The 17,585-nt window shown below is 39.0% G+C and overlaps 2 protein-coding genes and 1 long non-coding RNA gene across 3 annotated transcripts; 1 reads left to right on the top strand and 2 right to left on the bottom strand.

The window, feature by feature from the left end:
* Window positions 1-2,975: 2,975 nt before the first annotated feature.
* LOC126410001 (uncharacterized) lies at window positions 2,976-4,772 on the bottom strand. Its single transcript, XR_007573187.1, has 2 exons — window positions 3,950-4,772; window positions 2,976-3,840 (listed from the first exon to the last, which is right to left on the bottom strand). It is a non-coding gene; the product is annotated as an uncharacterized LOC126410001 (long non-coding RNA).
* Window positions 4,773-7,311: 2,539 nt separating this feature from the next.
* Window positions 7,312-14,178, top strand: LOC116253569 (uncharacterized). The gene is made up of 11 exons (XM_031628441.2): window positions 7,312-7,542; window positions 7,683-7,772; window positions 9,974-10,069; window positions 10,146-10,221; window positions 10,337-10,441; window positions 10,626-10,714; window positions 10,808-10,912; window positions 11,673-11,807; window positions 12,682-12,784; window positions 13,162-13,367; window positions 13,859-14,178. The coding sequence occupies exons 1-11, from the start codon at window positions 7,474-7,476 to the stop codon at window positions 13,925-13,927; spliced, it is 1,143 nt and encodes a 380-aa protein (XP_031484301.1). The 5' UTR covers window positions 7,312-7,473; the 3' UTR covers window positions 13,928-14,178.
* Window positions 14,179-14,331: 153 nt separating this feature from the next.
* LOC116253301 (LOB domain-containing protein 24-like) lies at window positions 14,332-17,093 on the bottom strand. Its single transcript, XM_031628063.2, has 2 exons — window positions 16,600-17,093; window positions 14,332-15,587 (listed from the first exon to the last, which is right to left on the bottom strand). Exons 1-2 carry the CDS (start codon window positions 16,921-16,923, stop codon window positions 15,276-15,278), a joined length of 636 nt encoding a protein of 211 aa, XP_031483923.2. The 5' UTR covers window positions 16,924-17,093; the 3' UTR covers window positions 14,332-15,275.
* Between the last annotated feature and the right edge of the window lie 492 nt (window positions 17,094-17,585).

Here is a 17,585-nt window from a genome sequence, read left to right as displayed (position 1 = left end):
TGGAGCACATCTGCTACCATTGTTCCTTTTTTGGCATACTTGTAATTGCCTTGTAAAACAAGAATGAGATTTTTGCCCTTCAAAAGTTCGTAAATGCTGTCAACCTGCTAATCTTCATGTTCTGTAGGTCGCTTAGTGCTTGTACTATCTTCAAAGAAACTAATGGAATTCAACCAACAAGACCAACAAAAAAGCAGCTATACAAGAAACCTTATGCTCCACAAAAGAAACTGAAACACAGAAGCAGTAACCTTATACCCACAGTCCGCCAACCCAGTGGCATCTTCCACCATTAGAAACTCCCTCAGCATACCTTGTGTTCCATTCATCCAAACTATTATCTCTTCTTCCATCACCAGAAACTGACCAACATGCAACGATAGAGGCATGTCTTGTAGAGTAACTTGCATTACCAAAGACATGACCTTAGCATTACCAAAGACATGACCTTACAAGCATCTCCATCTCCATACCCCTCCTGCTTGCAGAGCTTTTTTAATCATCGGCTTCCACTTCGTGTTGTTGTATATGATCTTCAGGCTGGCACTCTCCTCTTTCACAAATCCTCTGCCTTCCTCTGCAATGCGTTAGATTTTTAGGAGTTCATCTCCTTGAAGCCTATTGCTTCAATGGACTGTTCACCTTGTTGAGGGGATCCATAAAATGAAGGCCAGCCCCCAACAAGGGCAATCCTTTTTCATCGCCACCGCACATGACTCAAGGAGGTATGGATCAGACATTTTTTCCCTTATGGCCTCACAAATTACCCTTGCGCCCAGCCAGGTCTCCACTGCTACTTCCTCTGGGTTCTTGATCGTGTAGCCAGGAGTAGGATCACATCTTTACAGCTACCAAAGCCTCCACCTGACCAGGCTTCGCTTACAGCTAATGCCCTCATGTAGTACGTTATTCGAGGGACCAAAGTTTCCAGCAAACTATGTAGAAGATTAGCTGCCATACTATCTGCAGCCAATTGGGCCTCAACTTGAGCTTGAACAAGTCACGTAGTGTTTCCTTTAAACTACAACTAGGCATTAGGAGTGCCTTCTCATATATTTCTCATAGGAAATCTTGGCCCCTTGCATATGCTTTACAAACCAGCATTAGGTAAGTTAGCTTTTATTGGTATACAGAACATACCTTAATAGGCTGAGATACCCAACATACGATAATGGCCTACTCTTCTACCTATAACTACTAGAAGACCCACATACTTCATTGGCAGGCTTTCTTGGTTTCTTCCCAAGCTGTTACATTGTTATCTAATATGTTACAACTTACAAACGTTGTTGAAAGGAATAATTTTGGGTCATAAACAATTGACTACAAGTCCTGACTCACGCTCAAGCACATTCTTAACCTCGGAAATGGCCTTGATAGACTTGGGGGTTTGTTTGCTCAAAATCAGTACATCATCTGCAAACAACGGGCAAACAACTGTTACATCCTTGTCAATAAGCTTAGGCACAGCAAATCCTCCATAGCCACAAATATTGTTCTCAGGTTTTTATGGGCGTGGTTTTTCTCGGGTATTTTTTGGGAAAGTTGTTTTTTTTTTCAAGAAAATCTCGGGAAAATGTTGTAGTATTTTAAAAGATTAAAAAACAAAATGTTAGGTAAAAATACAAGAAATGAAAAACTAATGAGTATTGTGTTGCATTTAGGAGGTCAGGTAAAATACCTAAAACAATAAAAAAGAAAGCAATAAAAAGAAAAGTTGAAAAAAAATAAAAACAAAAAATGAAATGAAAAATAAATGAAAAAATTTGTGAAAAATATTGCATTAAAATTGCAGTAAGTTGATTTTTAACATTTTCCAAAATATCGCAATTACCCTCTTTTTGTTTTCTTCATCTTTTCGTTAATAGCATGATATTTTCGAAAATATCGCGATCCTCAACAAGGAAGCCAACAATACAAGAATGTCATCTTGTATATTGTATCCTTTAAGGAAAGCCCCTTGACAAGGCGTTATCTTTGAAGCAACCCTCTCATTCTTTCTACAATTATTTTCATAATCATTTTTCAAAAAGTTTTATAAAAGGCTATGGGTTCGAGGTCATCCACCTTCTGTATTACTTTAAGAATGAGCACAATTAGGGTGTGATTAGTGCTCTGCACTAGTTTCCCTTTGTGAAAGAAATTAGCCACAGCACTGGAGAACCATCAGCCCAGCCGCATTCTCTTTGCCCAGGCCTTTGATAATTTTTCCAAACTTCCTCCTTTTGAATTGGTTGTATGAGGCAGTGAAGCAGATCGCCTAGGGCCCAACTCGAGAATTTTTTAAAAGGTGATGCATGTTCAAACAACACCATGTTGTTGCTCAAATCAGTATCATTGAAAACCATCTGCTGAATTAGGTTTCTCCTCATGTAGCCTTCTTGTTTGCTGGGTACCCATTTGCAGGTTCCCATGGATTGATTCCTGTGCTACTATCAGAGTTTCTCATTGATGGGTTGAATCTGGTAGATATCATCTCGCCACCTGCCTTATGTCATGCAAACTTGCACCCTCCAAGTTTGCCTGTCCTGATAGAATACGGGTTTTTTTTGCCATGGACCCTCTTCCTAATCATTTGAATTGAATCCAGAGGATGAGGAGCTGCCTGCCTTATTGTTGGCAGCATCCACTCTTGAAAATGGCGGATGATGTATAAGTTTTTCTCCTCTAAAATGCTTTTGTAATTCTTGCCCATTGCTTTTATTTTCGATTACCCCAATTCATCAATGATAGTTGCAAAGTCCCTGCCCATGTGTGCCACATCTGCCTGTAGTTTGGACATCATTGGCCTGCATTTTATTTTCACTGATATGATTTTCCTTCAGTTCATGTGCCATCAAAAAGGAAAACATTGGTTTGATATCAATTTGATGCAGCGATAAGTTTTGTTGCTCCTACGCCGTAAGACCAATCGAATTGAAGAGGAAAAGAAAAAAACTAAGAAAAAGTCGAACCAAACCATCTGACATGTCCTCTTGAAACCATAAGACACCTAAATAATAAAAAATGAGTTGTGGGTCCAATTGCATTGACGCAAATAAAATAGGACCCAAAGAAAAGTCCAAACATGCCAGAAAAAAATAGATGATTAGATAAAGAGGTACAACATGAAATCAAGCCAGCAACTCTTTATCACCTCGAAGATCTATGCAGACACAGAGATGTTCCATCTTTCTAGATTTTGGATTCATAGCTAAGTCTATTGTTGTCATACCAATACCATTACTTCAATTGGAATTTGGATGCAGGACCTGCATCACAAACCTGCGAACAGTCATGTGGTGAGCATAGGTCCACTTTGCATCACTTCACTAATAGAATCAGAAGGAATCTAAAATCTAACCTTCACTCTGGACTAGAAAGCCACATTGAGTAATCTATGATGTTGCATCGACAGAAAAGCCAACGGAGCAAGTACAAACAACTAGTTTGCAACAACAAATAGAGTGATCTATGGAAAGGTTATGGCAAAAGAAGGAAATCATGCACAAACAAATTGTTTTCCATGCCATTACGGCAAACACTTTTTCACTGGAAAAACATTGAAAATTACCTGCTTGTCTAGCCTAAGTGAAATTTCTTGCTGCAACTGTCGCTCACAAGGTGCAACATAACAGCAAACTCTGACTCAGGACATGTCAATATCAAAGAGTAGTAGCAAGTAAGTAAACCCATCTCAAGCAACCTGCAAGCAGGCATACTGTAAAGCAAATAGCATTCTAGTCTAGTGAGCAACTCAAGGAGATCAGAACTACACTTACTTTAAAGCAGTGGATCGCCATCCTCGATATACAGAACTTGCCAAAATTTTTTATATGGAAGTGAAATGGTGTGTCCACACTGCAATTTACTGTCATATTAGTTTTAAAAATGTTTGGGGCTGTTTATGAGACTTTTCATCGGATCAAGCAAGAAATCAATCAAACTGAGTAGAAGAAACCAGTCTCACCTTCAGACAAACGAGAGAAGTAACGGCGTCCTCAATGATACACATATATCCTTTTATGGGACTTTCACTAGATCTAGCAATAATCAATCAAACTGCGTAGAAGAAACCAGTCTTTCTTTCAGCAAAATGATAGAAGGAATGACAACATATGATCGATGTAAGGATCTCATTTGAGGCCTGCTCTGTACTTGTTAATTGTTATGGGAATGACTTCCAAAATATCATAACAAAAGACACCTGCGTCAACTGCTCCCTTCTTTAAGCTCTCAATTTCGACTCCAGTTGCTTCACGAATTTCATAACCGATATCTCCTGTGAAACCTTCTTTCTTATGAAGATTTTGATCTCGATTTAGGGCTTGCTTGTCCCGATTGACAATCTGATTCTCTCGATTCAGTGATCCGTGCCTTCTACTTCGCAGTTTGGCTTTAAATCTCCGGTTCAATAGCTTGATTAGCGAAACCTTTAGATGGATCCTTCCTGGACAACTGCTCCTCCCTTCATCTTCGGCTTAGGCTTCGGTCTCGATCTCGAACTTATCTCTCGTATCTCCGGATCGAGAGCTTTATCTTCGAAATTGACCGCAACTTTCCTCAGAGCCATCTGGCGCTTCTACCGGAGTCAACCCCGCTATTCTTGGAACCACGAGTCCTCGTCCGACTGAAACGACGAGTGCTACGACGATATTGAGTGCCCTGTCTTGGAATTTGATCGCAATCTTCCTCGGAGCCACCTGATGCATCTAATGGACCAACCTCCACTACTCTCAGAACTGGGCTTCCTCCATCCGAAGGGTGCGACCTAAGACGACGGAATATTAGCAATAACGATAAGCTCTGGCTCTGAGTTTTAAGGGTTCGCTAGGTCTCTCAAAACTGAGGCGAGGAGGATAAGGCGGCAACCGTATTTCGGAACGCGGGAAAGTGCGGGGGCGGGTTTTGAACAATGTGATTATGACATGCTCTCCGCTTCTTCGGTATATAACAAAAGCGCCACCGTGTTTCGTGAAGGAATTTGTGTCGTTAAAATCGCGAAATTCTCGTAACGATAAATAGAAAACGAAAGTTACGCATGTTCACAATTTGTTGACTAGCGTGAAATACTAAGTTATCGAGCTCGCAACATGTCGTTTGATTTTCGACACGCATTTTTGGTTAAAACAGCTTTCTTTTTGTTGAATTCTATTTTCACGTTTCAAATAGGTCTCATTAAGCCGATTTTTAATCTTACCTGTAATGAATATATCGCCAAACCTAGTGGCTTTTTTTTTTTTTTTTACGTGCTTCTCGTGTAAGTAGTAGCATGTCTATTTTTTACATTTTGCAGCAAATGTAGAAATTACATGTGCATGTTACTTAATAAATTATTAATAAAAAAGTAAAAATTATCCAAAACTATCCTTCTTACTTTTGCCTGGAAGGTATTTTAGAGAAGATACTATTGAATAGCAAGCTGCAAAGTTGATCAGTCTAAAAAAATAATTGTTCAGCGACTGCCAAATGATCAACCGATGCTTGAAAGCATTTGGAAAACCTTGTGGTGGTGCCTAGATCTAGATCATTGCGCCTACGATATTTAGCTACCATGGATTCAATTCCAAATAGCGTGTTCGTCTCATCTAAAGTTAATTGTAATGACGCTGTTTGGAGTATGATAATCACCGTTTTCATTGCAATGTGAATTTTGCAATAAAATAGTGATGACCGTTTATTTTGCATTAGACATCAATTCTCAATATTCTGTATGACATTTCGGTTTTTTTTTTTTACATCTATTTTGTAAGATAATGCACAAGAAGCCAATCACCCACCTTCCTTCCCACTCTTCTTTTTTCGTCACTTTTTTATGAGGGGCTAAATAGTACTTATAAAATTTGTATAAGAGTTAAAAAATATTTTCCAGACTTTTTACATATACTTACATTTACAAAATATAAGTTTTTTTTTTTCAAAAATGTGAGGGCAGAAAGAGAAGGAAGCCAGAGTCAAGACCCAGCCCATTTTTTTGCCCGCCCTTGGCCTCCGAGGTATAAGGTCATGTATGAAATGTGTTTGATGTCATGCTATTGTAAGACATAGGAAAATAACACTCATATGAATCAAACCGATCATGACGTGTGATTTATTAGCTCGCTAATTTGACCAATTATGCTATGCATCTTGTGACATCAGTTGTTGGTGCTAACTTTTTTTAAATCGAAGTCTTTGAATTTAGGATATACCTTCACTTTTAAATACCGATTAATATAACATGGAAGAATCCCATATTAGTACCAGCCAACGAGTCGATCAAACTAAGCTAAAACCAGTAATAAGGATATTTATTTCATTGTAATAAAAACAGCTAAAAATAGCTTTATTTAAACAACAAATAAGTTGTCACGGGCGATTATTCTCACTGGCCATGCTGCATGTCAGTCGTTCAAAATGCCATAAACTTAAAGGGATAAGTAGGTGTGCAGATAACTCGAAAACAAATAGTGTGTAAATAGCTACAATCAGAATAATATTTGCAATAAACTGATTTATTAACGTGTAAATACATAACATTATAAGAGAAGGTAAGCAAAAAGACTGGCTCCACCTTTACTTGCACTGGTACTGGAGAGCTCATACAATGATATTTTAAGTTAGTTGACTATTTTTGATAATATAAGTTTTAGGTGTGCAAGAAGAGAATTTCATCACACAAAACATTAAAAACTACACAAGTACATAAACATACACATATACACACACTAGTACTTGTTAGTGCCAAATAAGAAATTACTTTTGAGGAAACGTTTCAGTTTAACAAGGTTGAAGCAACCAGAAAAAAACTCAAAACAGGTTTTCCATTTTAGACGACCATTTACGTATTGCTAAATTAGCACAATTGCACGCTTTTAACGTGATAAAAGTTAGGGAAATTGGTAGGTATGAGACCTTAATGGATAATTGAAAGAAAAATAATAAAGCAAAAAGAAATGCAATATTTTAATTACCTAACATCAATTACCAACTATTTGTTATTTTTACCTCAGTTATCTATATTGAAGAGATCAATGGTTAAAATAATTATCGATCTAAAACATAACCAATGTAATAAGGGGTTAACCAGTGTAACAAAAATGATCAATAGCTCGCCGGTAAAATATGTTCGAAAGAGGGAAGCCGTGAATCCGCCAACCAACGATGGACAAGGAAAATACTCGAGAAAAGTCAGGAGTGCATTAGACATATCCGAAACTTAAGAGCACTGTTTGCTACAACAGAAAAATTGCAGGTGATTTTTTATAAATGTCGTCAACGTACAGTCACTAATTATGACGCAATTACATTTAACAGGCACAATTCTAAAGTATCAAGAATAAGCGGTCACTGTTTCATGAATTTGCTCTGGTGGCGGCCCCTGGTATATCACATCACAATTCACATGGTTTCTTCCCGTGCTTATTGAATCCTTCGTTCGCCGATTTCCCCATCCATCGCAGTCTTTCCATCCAACTAATCGAGGCTTCGAGGAGTGTTCTCCTCGAATTGAAGATGGATCGATCGATGAAATCTCGCGTCTTTGTCATCCTCTCGCTCTGCTCTCTCCTTCTGCAGATCCAGGTTTGTCTACCCATGCCCTTTCGTCGTTTGCTTTTCCCCATCGTTCCCCTTGCGTTTTCTTATTTGATTATTTATTGCCGGACAAACCGTGGATCCTTCGCTGTTTTGGCTTCAATCCTTTGTTACGGTTTTTTGGTTAGGGCGAGCGTCAAACTGGCGGAGTCTTGTTTCTCGACAGTCCGGAACATCGCTATCTCCGTTCCGGTCGGCCGACGAAGGACGATGATTCGGTAATCCTTGCCTTTTCCCCCACGTTTTATTGTTGTGCTGTTTCTTTTTTGTAGCCTTTTCCTCGTTTATATTTGGTCCATCAGGACCTAATCAGGAACTGATTGAGAACCGTGCACTCGAAATCCTAGTCCATTATCCGTTTTGCACATTTTTGTTCGGTAAGACGCAATTGGCGTCTCCATTTATTGATCTATAAGGCAACGTGCAAGTAGCTTCTATTCGCGGAGTCGTTACACTAGACCAGCAAAAGTACGGAAATTCGTTGATTGTTATTGCCATCATTCTTCTATTCGTTTTTGTCTTCGTTGCACTGATAGGGGCCTATAGTTTCGGCTGCATTACGATGATACTCCATGTTCACTCTCCGTTTGGACTGTGCACGGTTACTCGATTTTTACTTAGTACTGGATCTCTTTATGTGCTATTCGTACTCGGAAAATTATATGTCTGCCCTGTTTCAACTTTAAAGAGAGTTTTTATGATTTATTTGAAAGTTTTAGCTGAGGCATCAATATCCTTGAGTCAGGAACGCTAGTTTATATTGGATTAACAATTCAAACTTTGGCACGGAGATAGAGTTGATTCACTACGAACAATTTATGGTTTATTTGAGAGTTTGGCAGTAACCTTTAGACAGGAGGGCTGGTTCTTGCATGCTTGATGGTATACATTTTTATTAGTACAAAACTTTTCCAGTTTAATTTTATTTCAAATTCCCCATGCTGCACTCCTAATGGAAGGCCTCTTTAACAAGCAAGTGTGTGGCAGTCGCCATTGTCATTCCATGTAAGGCAGTGACTTTCATCCGTAGTGTAAGAGCACAACCCTGAGGGATCCTAAATTTTAGATGCTTCATTCATTATACGGCAGTTTAGTTCCATGAGGACATGCCGTGTTCTGATTATGACACTTCGATTTCAGTCCGATTGAATTGAAGAATTTGGTCGCACCTCTAGCCACTGTCAAACGACTATTGAAGTTTCAATAGTTAATTTAAAAGTGCATTTTTTTGTCGTAATTTTGTACTATGTTTATTGTTGTAATACAAGTACAAGTTTGTGTTGTGTTTGTTTGTCATTTCCATTGGCATATAATGCATATTCCTTTTTTCTTTTTTTCGGATATTATTCAGTATGTTATTTACACACTTTTTTTTCCTGGTTTAACCTATTGCACGTTTGGTTTTCCATGATGGATCTGTTTTCTTTCTTTCATGATATTACATGTGTGAGGCTCAGTGAGGAATCATGCTCCTCCCTTCTCGTATGTGGGCAGCCGCTTGTGATCCTCCATCACCAATATGCTTTTCCGTGGCTCACAGTTGATGGCTTCCTTTATGAAAATTAAAGTGAAAGACTCCAGGATTAACCGTAGCTGTGCCACCTTATCTTCTTAGATTTACCAGGTTTAACATAATAAATTTATGTTCTATTGCCAATTTGGGTGGAGTTTTGTCAACATGGAACTTTGTTGGTCCAGCAATGTTTGCCTATTCCTTTTACTAACCATGGAATTGCGCACCATGTGTTAACCAGATAGCATGCCCTGAAACTAGTCCATAATGTAATGCCTGTTAAATTTCTACTCCATTTAGTATGAATACAGTATTCTATAGTCTTTGCACACATCTGCTCATCTTGTTTATCTATCTACTTCTTCCCTGTACTTGTTTTTTTTGGACAGGAAACTGGAACACATCAGTGCAATGGTTGCTTTTATTTGATGCATTGAATTGTGCGAAAACATGTTTCTCCGTAGTTTAGTTCATTTATTGGCTTATATCTGAAATGAGGAATTTGATTTCCTCGTGCCAATATAAATCTTAGATTCCACATTGTGGTGGTGTTAGACATAGTCACAGCAACAAGTAACTTCCTGGTATTGATTACCACAGTAGCTGTATATTGGATGCAGAATCCAATCAGTTTTAGTCTTTACATTATGTGAAAGCCTGGAGGAGGATTGTAAATTACATCACTAGCTGTAACTTGAGATATAGCAATTACTGTTCTAATTTGTTCACTGCTAAGCGAGATAAGAAAAGGAGCTTGAATTATGCTGTTTTAATTGTCACATGAGAAAGATAAAGGTCTGTTACCACTCGATGCTGAGAACAACTTCTTTGCCACTTTTAGAAATGGTCAAGTCAGTTTTCTTAACTTTCTTAACATCATGTTATGCTTTGCAATTGATGTCACAGGCAAGTTCAATGACATCTTCCGATGTTGCTGCTACCATATCAGTGTTGCTTGGGTTTGCACCACCTGCGTCCCTTCCAGTTACATCATATGCTAAGGTTTTTCTTGTCCATCGTTTATCTATTCATTAGAACGAAATTGTTTTTGAGCATGACCTGTGCTTTCTTCTTTCAGCTGGACAAGATTCTTGTGCCTAATCCTTTTAATAAGCCAGACGCTGTTATGGTTCTAGAAGTGGGTGGATTGGAAGGTTTGTGCACCTTTCTAAACTTCTTTGGAAAAAAGCTGTTTTTTTCTTGTTATTCGTTTGAGAAAGTTTATTTCCAATGCTTATGGGATTTTCTCCACACCAATTTGCATGTCAGATTCGTCATTGCTGCTTGGCCATGGGAAAATTCAAAAGGATGGTGTTGCCATCTATAATAGCAAAGTTCTTGTAGATTCCGGTAGAAGTGAACTTGAACTTTCAGGTGATGGAGTTCACTAATTGGTTATTTCACTGGCTTAATTATCATCTCTAGCAACTGCCTATTTTTGGTGTAACTGAAGGTGTCTTTGCTTGTTAATAGCAGGTTTATTTCAAAATATAGTCAAATGACTCAAATCTGAAATCCACATGGTTTTGTACTTGACATCCTTCTAATTTTCTTGCAGATGAAGATGATGTGGCCCTTGTTCGCTTAGATGAACCATTAGGTTTTGAATGTAATGCTGCTTGCATTGATCAAGAACTGCATGGCGTTGTGAGTGTATTTCGTCTGGAGGTTGACTTCTCCTATTAGTTTCCCCAGATGCTACAGTTTTATATATGATGTTCTTTGAATGAACTTTTGTAGGCATCATTGCTGGAAGGATCGTATGTGGGTTCCCATGAACCCCTGGAGGGGGTTTTAACCTTCCCCTTGAATGATGGCACCTCCTTCAATTTGCATGTTTCAAGGGTCTTTTTCTCTCTCTCTCTCTCTCTCACACACACACACACACACACACTCATATACTCATTTACATATACAATCAAGAATGATGTTTTACTCCATGGCATGATTTGGCTAGCAAATTCTCTGAAATGGTAGATAATGCTGATTCCTTTACTATTTGATGTAAATGCCTAGAGTTCATTTTGGCTATGAAACATGGTGGCTAGTTTACTATTTATTCTGACCACTACCCAATAGTTTGTCAGATACGAGGAATCACATAATTTACTTTCAGCATGAACCAGGGAGTGATGGAATGCAGTAGGCATTTCAGAAAAAAAAAATTATAATTTCCTGCCTTCAGAGAAAAAGGAAAATCTTTATTTTCCACTGCTTGTGAGTCGAAAGCAATGTTCATTTGACTCAAAGAAAAATGACTGCATCCATAGATTCTTTACATGCTAATTTGTGCCAAATGCTTCATATTTCCTTATCAAATAACAGAAAAAAATTTTTAAAAAAAGGATTAAACCCCTTAACATTTCATTTTTTCATATATTAAGTCAAAGACAAAGGCCATTATCTACAGCATGATGGAGGAGAAACGTGGTTTTCATAAATTTAAAAAAAAGAAAGAAAAGAAACTCCAAAGGGAAGAGGTATTCTGAAAGAAATAAAAAAGAATAGACCAAATTCTAGACTCTAGTCTTAGTTGGCAAGAGTTTCAATCAGGGATTCATCTAACTTATATGACTGAATAAGTTGAACTTTCACATTTCTTCAGGCAACAGATAGGGAATTTGCTGTTGATCTTGTTTCTCTTGTTCGCAACATAAAATGGGCAATCGAGATGCATGGGGATCTGTCTGCAGCTACAATGAAGAGAGAACTACTAATCGGTCGCTTCACTGGCATTGAGGTGATTGTCTTCCGTTTCACATGGTTATTAGTCTTGATTTAGTGTAATGCATGTATTGATCTAGCTCTTTAAGAGTTTGTGCTTGTGCTTGCTACTGGAAACTGGAAAGTGGTTACATTATTTTGTTCCTAATTTAATGGTCATTTGAAAGTATCAACTTCTTAAGGTATCACATAGTTGTGCTCGATAATAATATCTTCAGTCACATTGGCCTTAAATATCTGTACTATTATATTTTCCTTAGAGGGGCATCTAATTCTTTACAACTCATTTGGACAATAGCCAAAAAAGATGTTTGAATCCTGTTTTTGGGTGCCGAACTGAGTTATGGCCTATTTTGTGAAAACTTACGTTTGCGTCAGTCTGGCAGACATGAAACTGTGTTCGCAGAAACCAGGTTCTTTTATTGGTGGTGAGATGCTTAACTACTTCTGGCTGGATGGTGGCTGGGCATTGCCAGACAGCTACTTCCTGTTTAGACTACGTCAGTTTTGCCATCTTCTGAGTTGCTACCAGCTTGAAATGGTTGTTTAAAAAAAAAAAAAACTGCCAGTTTTTTTTTTCCTGTTTTCTATGTTTTGGTTGTATATCGGCAGGAAACAGGTCACCTGGCATGGGTGAGCTCAACCAGCCTTTTTTTCAGCCAGTAGGTGGTCAGAGAAATGACTATCATTTATTTTTCTCCCACTTGGTTTAGGAGAAAAACTTGGTTTTATTGTGACCATGTTTTGTAGCTTGCCATCCAAATGGGGCCTAAGGGGGAATCCTCACTCCATTTGTATGCATATGTCCTTTTGGTATTTTCCATCTGTTATGCATTCCACCTGTCATTTAGATTTTGCCCAGTAATGGTGTCAAATATATTCATCTCCAGGCTTTGCAAGAGAAATATGGTGCAGATATGGCAAATCAGGGCATGGAGCTGGTTCTGACTGCATCAAGAAGATTATTTGATTTATTACATACACATTATCAAGGTTGGCAACTTGTTAATTGTTTGCATAGAATAATTTTCTCATCATACCATCGTATCATTGTCATGAGAATTTTTGGGACCTTGTTCCTTTGAAAAAAGGATCGGCTTAGATATTCCATGCTATGCAGTAAAGTCAATGTTTTACTATATTTGTTTTTGTGTATCTAATTACTTCTACAGGATGACCTTTTTAAGAATGAAGGTGATGTATTTTTTTTTTTAATGATATGTGATAAAAGCTTTTCATTCACATGTTAGATATAGCATCTGCATGAAAGTATATTTACTCAAGGATCATTCCTTCAGTTTATACACTCCCTAATAGTTAACATGGTACATGAAAATCAATATAAAACTGTTCTCTCATCATCTTTCCAGGCCATGTTGTTGGGGTTGTTATAGCTGGTGCAAAATCAGCTTCAGAGTCTGGGAAGGTGCTGGACGTCAAGTACTCTGCTCGAGTTTCACGATGGTTGGAGGAAGCGGGTTCCAGTAATACGACTGCTATAGATGAGGTGCAGTTGGTTAGAACAAGCCTTGCATGGATAACAGGAATCATCCTCTTGATATCAACTCTCATTGGGGTGAGATTCTTAGGCCTTGCAACAAGTTTTCTACATTGCAGCCCTTGTGCATTTTGTGTGTGTGGAATCTATAGAAAACTTGCCCTCTGCTACACTTTGTCTTGAAAACAGTCTTAAAAAAGATTTGTTGTTTTCAACCATGCCCCCCCTTTCTTCCCCCAGTAACCAACTTAACCATCCATGGTGCATGAGAAATGAGAGTACGCAATTTGAACTGAGCCTTGAGAAGGTAGAGGTTTAATGTTATTGTAACACCAATTGTCTTGCAAGAGACACATTTGAGGACTATAGTTCCTGGTTCGTAAGACTCTGGTTACTTGCCAAGGGGCTGTGATGTTCTCTTTAGTACAGTTTTCAAGTGGTTAGGCTACGAAATGTCACAGGAAATTAACATATTTTGAAGCCTTACAAGCATGAGAATTTTCTCAGCTTGTTCATGAGCTAGATTTAATCTTGCCAATAAATTGACATGTTATTTTTTGGCTGAACAGGTTTACTACCTTCTGTATATGCCATTCACCAGGGACACCCTACTGTACTCTAATGTTAAGTTCGACTAAGTGTGACACGACTTCAATTGACATGTACTATGGGTGTTGATCGAAGCTGGGGCTTCCAGGTTTGCGGAGGTAATATTAGTTCCATCCCCCTTGTTGTAAATCTCATAAAATCCAGTATAGGTTTTTGTGGACCACTTTCCTTCACATCCTTTTATTGCTTCAGAGGATTCATATAATCTCGGAACGTCTTTATCTTCCCTTGAGGATACGGTTAGAAAATAATATATGCCGCAGAGCTTATTTCTATTTCATTATCTTTTTCGGATTTTTTTGTTGGTGTGTACATTTTGAACAGTGTTAGTGTTTTGAGCACCCATTTAAGTTATCAAATGTTATTCAAGAGGACTAGTTCGTTCAAGTCGATTGACTAAAAATACATAAAGCCATATATTTATGCAGATTTAAGTGTGGAGACATTTATGTATACATGTCAGGGATTAGTCAGGTGACCAACAGCTAGACTGAATAGTTCACTGGTCTGTGTCGACGACAGACTGAACCAACTAATCGAGATTTTGATTATTAAACTTGTGATATGCAGTGGTCCTGGATTTTGTATGTGTGTGTGTCTTTTTGGTTGAGCGGGGTGTGACCTACTGCCAAAGAAGGCTACAGCCCCCACCCAACCCCTCATCCCCCTGGGTAAGATCTGCCAATCATTGACAATATATACACATTTTATGAGGAGCCTTTGACTGTGTCATGCTGGTGATATGTTGGCTGGCCAAATTTAGTCCACTAGAGATTGAGGCCGTCTCAGTTCGGAACGCTACTCCGAGCCAGATAATACGGCGGGTGGCTTTTGGTTTTATGCAAAGGTGTGAATGTGGATTGGCTGCATTTTAAGCTCCTGGATATTCATTGCCACTGGGCAGGATTTTTTTAATTATTGTTGTTATTGTCATTATTATAATTGTCGTCGTTATTATTATCATTATCATCAGAAAAATTAAGAAATCACGTTTGGGGAGAAGACCTGAGGCTGAGGGGAGTGGTTCTTTGCCTTCCCGAACGAGTAAAACTCTGAAGTGAATCTTAATAGCTTTCACCTACATGCACGGGTTCACTGCTTTGCTGGAGATCACGTGAGGTTTGAAACCATGGCCATTTATTCATTCCTCCTTAGGACATTGATAAAGATCATCCGATGGTAATGAAGCTCAATCAATTGTGGCTCCCTTCGTGAAAAGTCCGAGCATTCTGGGATTTGAATTATTGAATATTCTCCTCCTGAGAGAGAAGGGGGATCTTATTGCTTACAATGAAATCGCAAATTTAAGCAGCAGATTTAGTTTACAGTTCCTGTTCCTCTTCAATTTGAATATGAAGAAACCGGCACACAGAAGGCTTACATGTCGAGGGCTAAATCTAACTCTGTGAATGGAAAATCAAACTGCAAATTCTCCATTTCCGTAGGCCTTGCTTTGTCTTCCGTGGCTGCATCACCCTGGTGGCTATGTTTTTCAATCTGAAAGAGTTCACGGCTTCTGCACCATGCAATTTCGGCTCTGACAATGGCAAGCTGCTCCTGAGCAGCAAGAAGCTGGTGTTGGAGCTCCGCGATGACTCGGACGCACCCATAGACTGGGTCAAGTATACGTGCATTGGCTTCATAGACTAGAGAATCTACTGCCTCACCTCGCTGCTCCATCGGCAGATGCTGCAGAACAATGCAAAATCAGGTTTTCTTTGGCAGGAAAACAGGCAAATGTGGCTACAAATTCCTCAACGAATTTGGATCCAGTATCGATCAGTATCCAAGTTTGTCAAAAGAATTTTTCATTAAATGGTTCGACCAACTAAAAGCGCTTCGATAATCGTATATCAATAATGGGGACGACTGAAATGGTAATTTCTTTCTATATGGCGTTTCTGATTGCTTCATTTAAAGGCCTATCTGTTCCTTGAAGTTTCCCTTTGCTATGATTTTATGACGAAGTGGTCAAAATTGATTACCTACCACGAATATGTATATGGCCGATACTGCGTAGAGAGAACAGTGGGCGTTATCATTGGTTTAATCACTATTTACGTATGCATTTTTTAAAACCTTTTTAGAAAGAAAACGCAAACTAACGTATTAAGCAATCTTATATTTTTCTGGGAAGGTTTACGCACTAAATCGCTAAATTGAAGGTCTACAATTAATGAGCCTTCCCTCTCCCTCTCTCTCTCTCCATTGTGTCAGCGGATTTATGATTAGGAGTGAGCAAATGAAGGATTCGTCTAATGTGGACTATTGATGTGAATTAATCGAATTAGAGTTACGGGTATTCCTTATTGTACTAGTAAGATAGTTTCTTATCAGTTTGGGAACTAAAATGAAAATTTGACTACGGAACAATATACATCCTATACCAAATGCGACCAACCACCATCAGATTGAGGTTCTGATTCAGAAAACATCAAAGCAATTTCTCGAGTCTAGGACGAGGAAATGGCGTGTAAGATGCTAGCATGCCCCTATCTTGTATCCTACATTCATGAAATCGGTCCTTCACAATGCCAACAGAAATTGAGATAATAATATGTGCGCTCATAATACTGATACGATGTGAGTTCGGACTGTTTAGTTTGCATAATTTTGAATTTTAAACTCCCCGTCGCCGGACATTGTGACAGATTGTGCAAACATTGAACCCGAAGGAATAAAAGAGAGGGAGAGAGAAAACCTTGAGCATCCTGCTCACGTTGGCAGCACCGAAGATCCGGTGGACGCAGTGGAATCTGCGAGGGTGGGAGGCTGGGAAGTATGCGGAGAAGGCGCAGTCCTCCCTGCACCTCCGCCTCATGGCCTTGCATGCTGCGCACCTCTTTGATGCAGCTGTCGTCGCAGATCCTCCGCCGCAACCATCACCGGATCCCATCTCGACTTCTCCTTCGACAGAGAGAGAGAGAGAGCAGAAATGCAGACCTCTATCTGGTCCTTGAAGGAGAATTATCGCGGCCGTCGGGCGGTGCAGCGCGGCAAAAGAAAGAATTTGAAAATTTTTCATGATTTGCCTTTCACTCTCGTAACGAATGGACTGCAATATGGAAACTATACGAAAGTGGGAGTGATCCCAATCTTATCGTCATCAATAATTTGCATGGGAATTAAAGTTGATAAATCATGCGCAGGCGTTTCAGGAGAGGGGATCTGCTGCCGTCGCATGCATGCATCTCTTTCCCGGGCAAGCTAGGCGGGGTTAGGCTTCATCTGAACCGTACAAAATCCGGGAGATTGACGGAGGAGACTCCGGGCCAATGGATGGTGTAGCTTGTGAGCACTGTCTAGTATAATCGAGTCGATGGTAGGCCTACCACGAAACCAGTGACGTTTGGTGACGCTATACAAAAAGGACTGATGATAAAGACGTCCGTGACGTTATTGGAGGACATCGTGTAATTTTTCCGCTTAATAAAAAGTCTCCGCTATTACCGCAATTAATTCCTTGTTAAGTAGGAGGAACAGGTTTGAGATTGATGTCAGAGTCCGATTGACTGCAAATATGCTCATATTCGAGTATATAATATATAAAGGATCTAGCGTGTGTATAATGGAAATTTGATATCGATTTCTTACAACCCTAAAATCCTGAGTTGATATTATATCTCTCTCCTCACCTTTTCCTATTAAATCAAATCTACTGAAGGGAAAGATGGTCATGTTGTCAAA

Source organism: Nymphaea colorata, chromosome 4 (assembly GCF_008831285.2).
Source record: "Nymphaea colorata isolate Beijing-Zhang1983 chromosome 4, ASM883128v2, whole genome shotgun sequence".
Lineage (NCBI taxonomy): Eukaryota > Viridiplantae > Streptophyta > Magnoliopsida > Nymphaeales > Nymphaeaceae > Nymphaea > Nymphaea colorata.
This window is presented reverse-complemented; position numbering and strand designations above follow the sequence as displayed.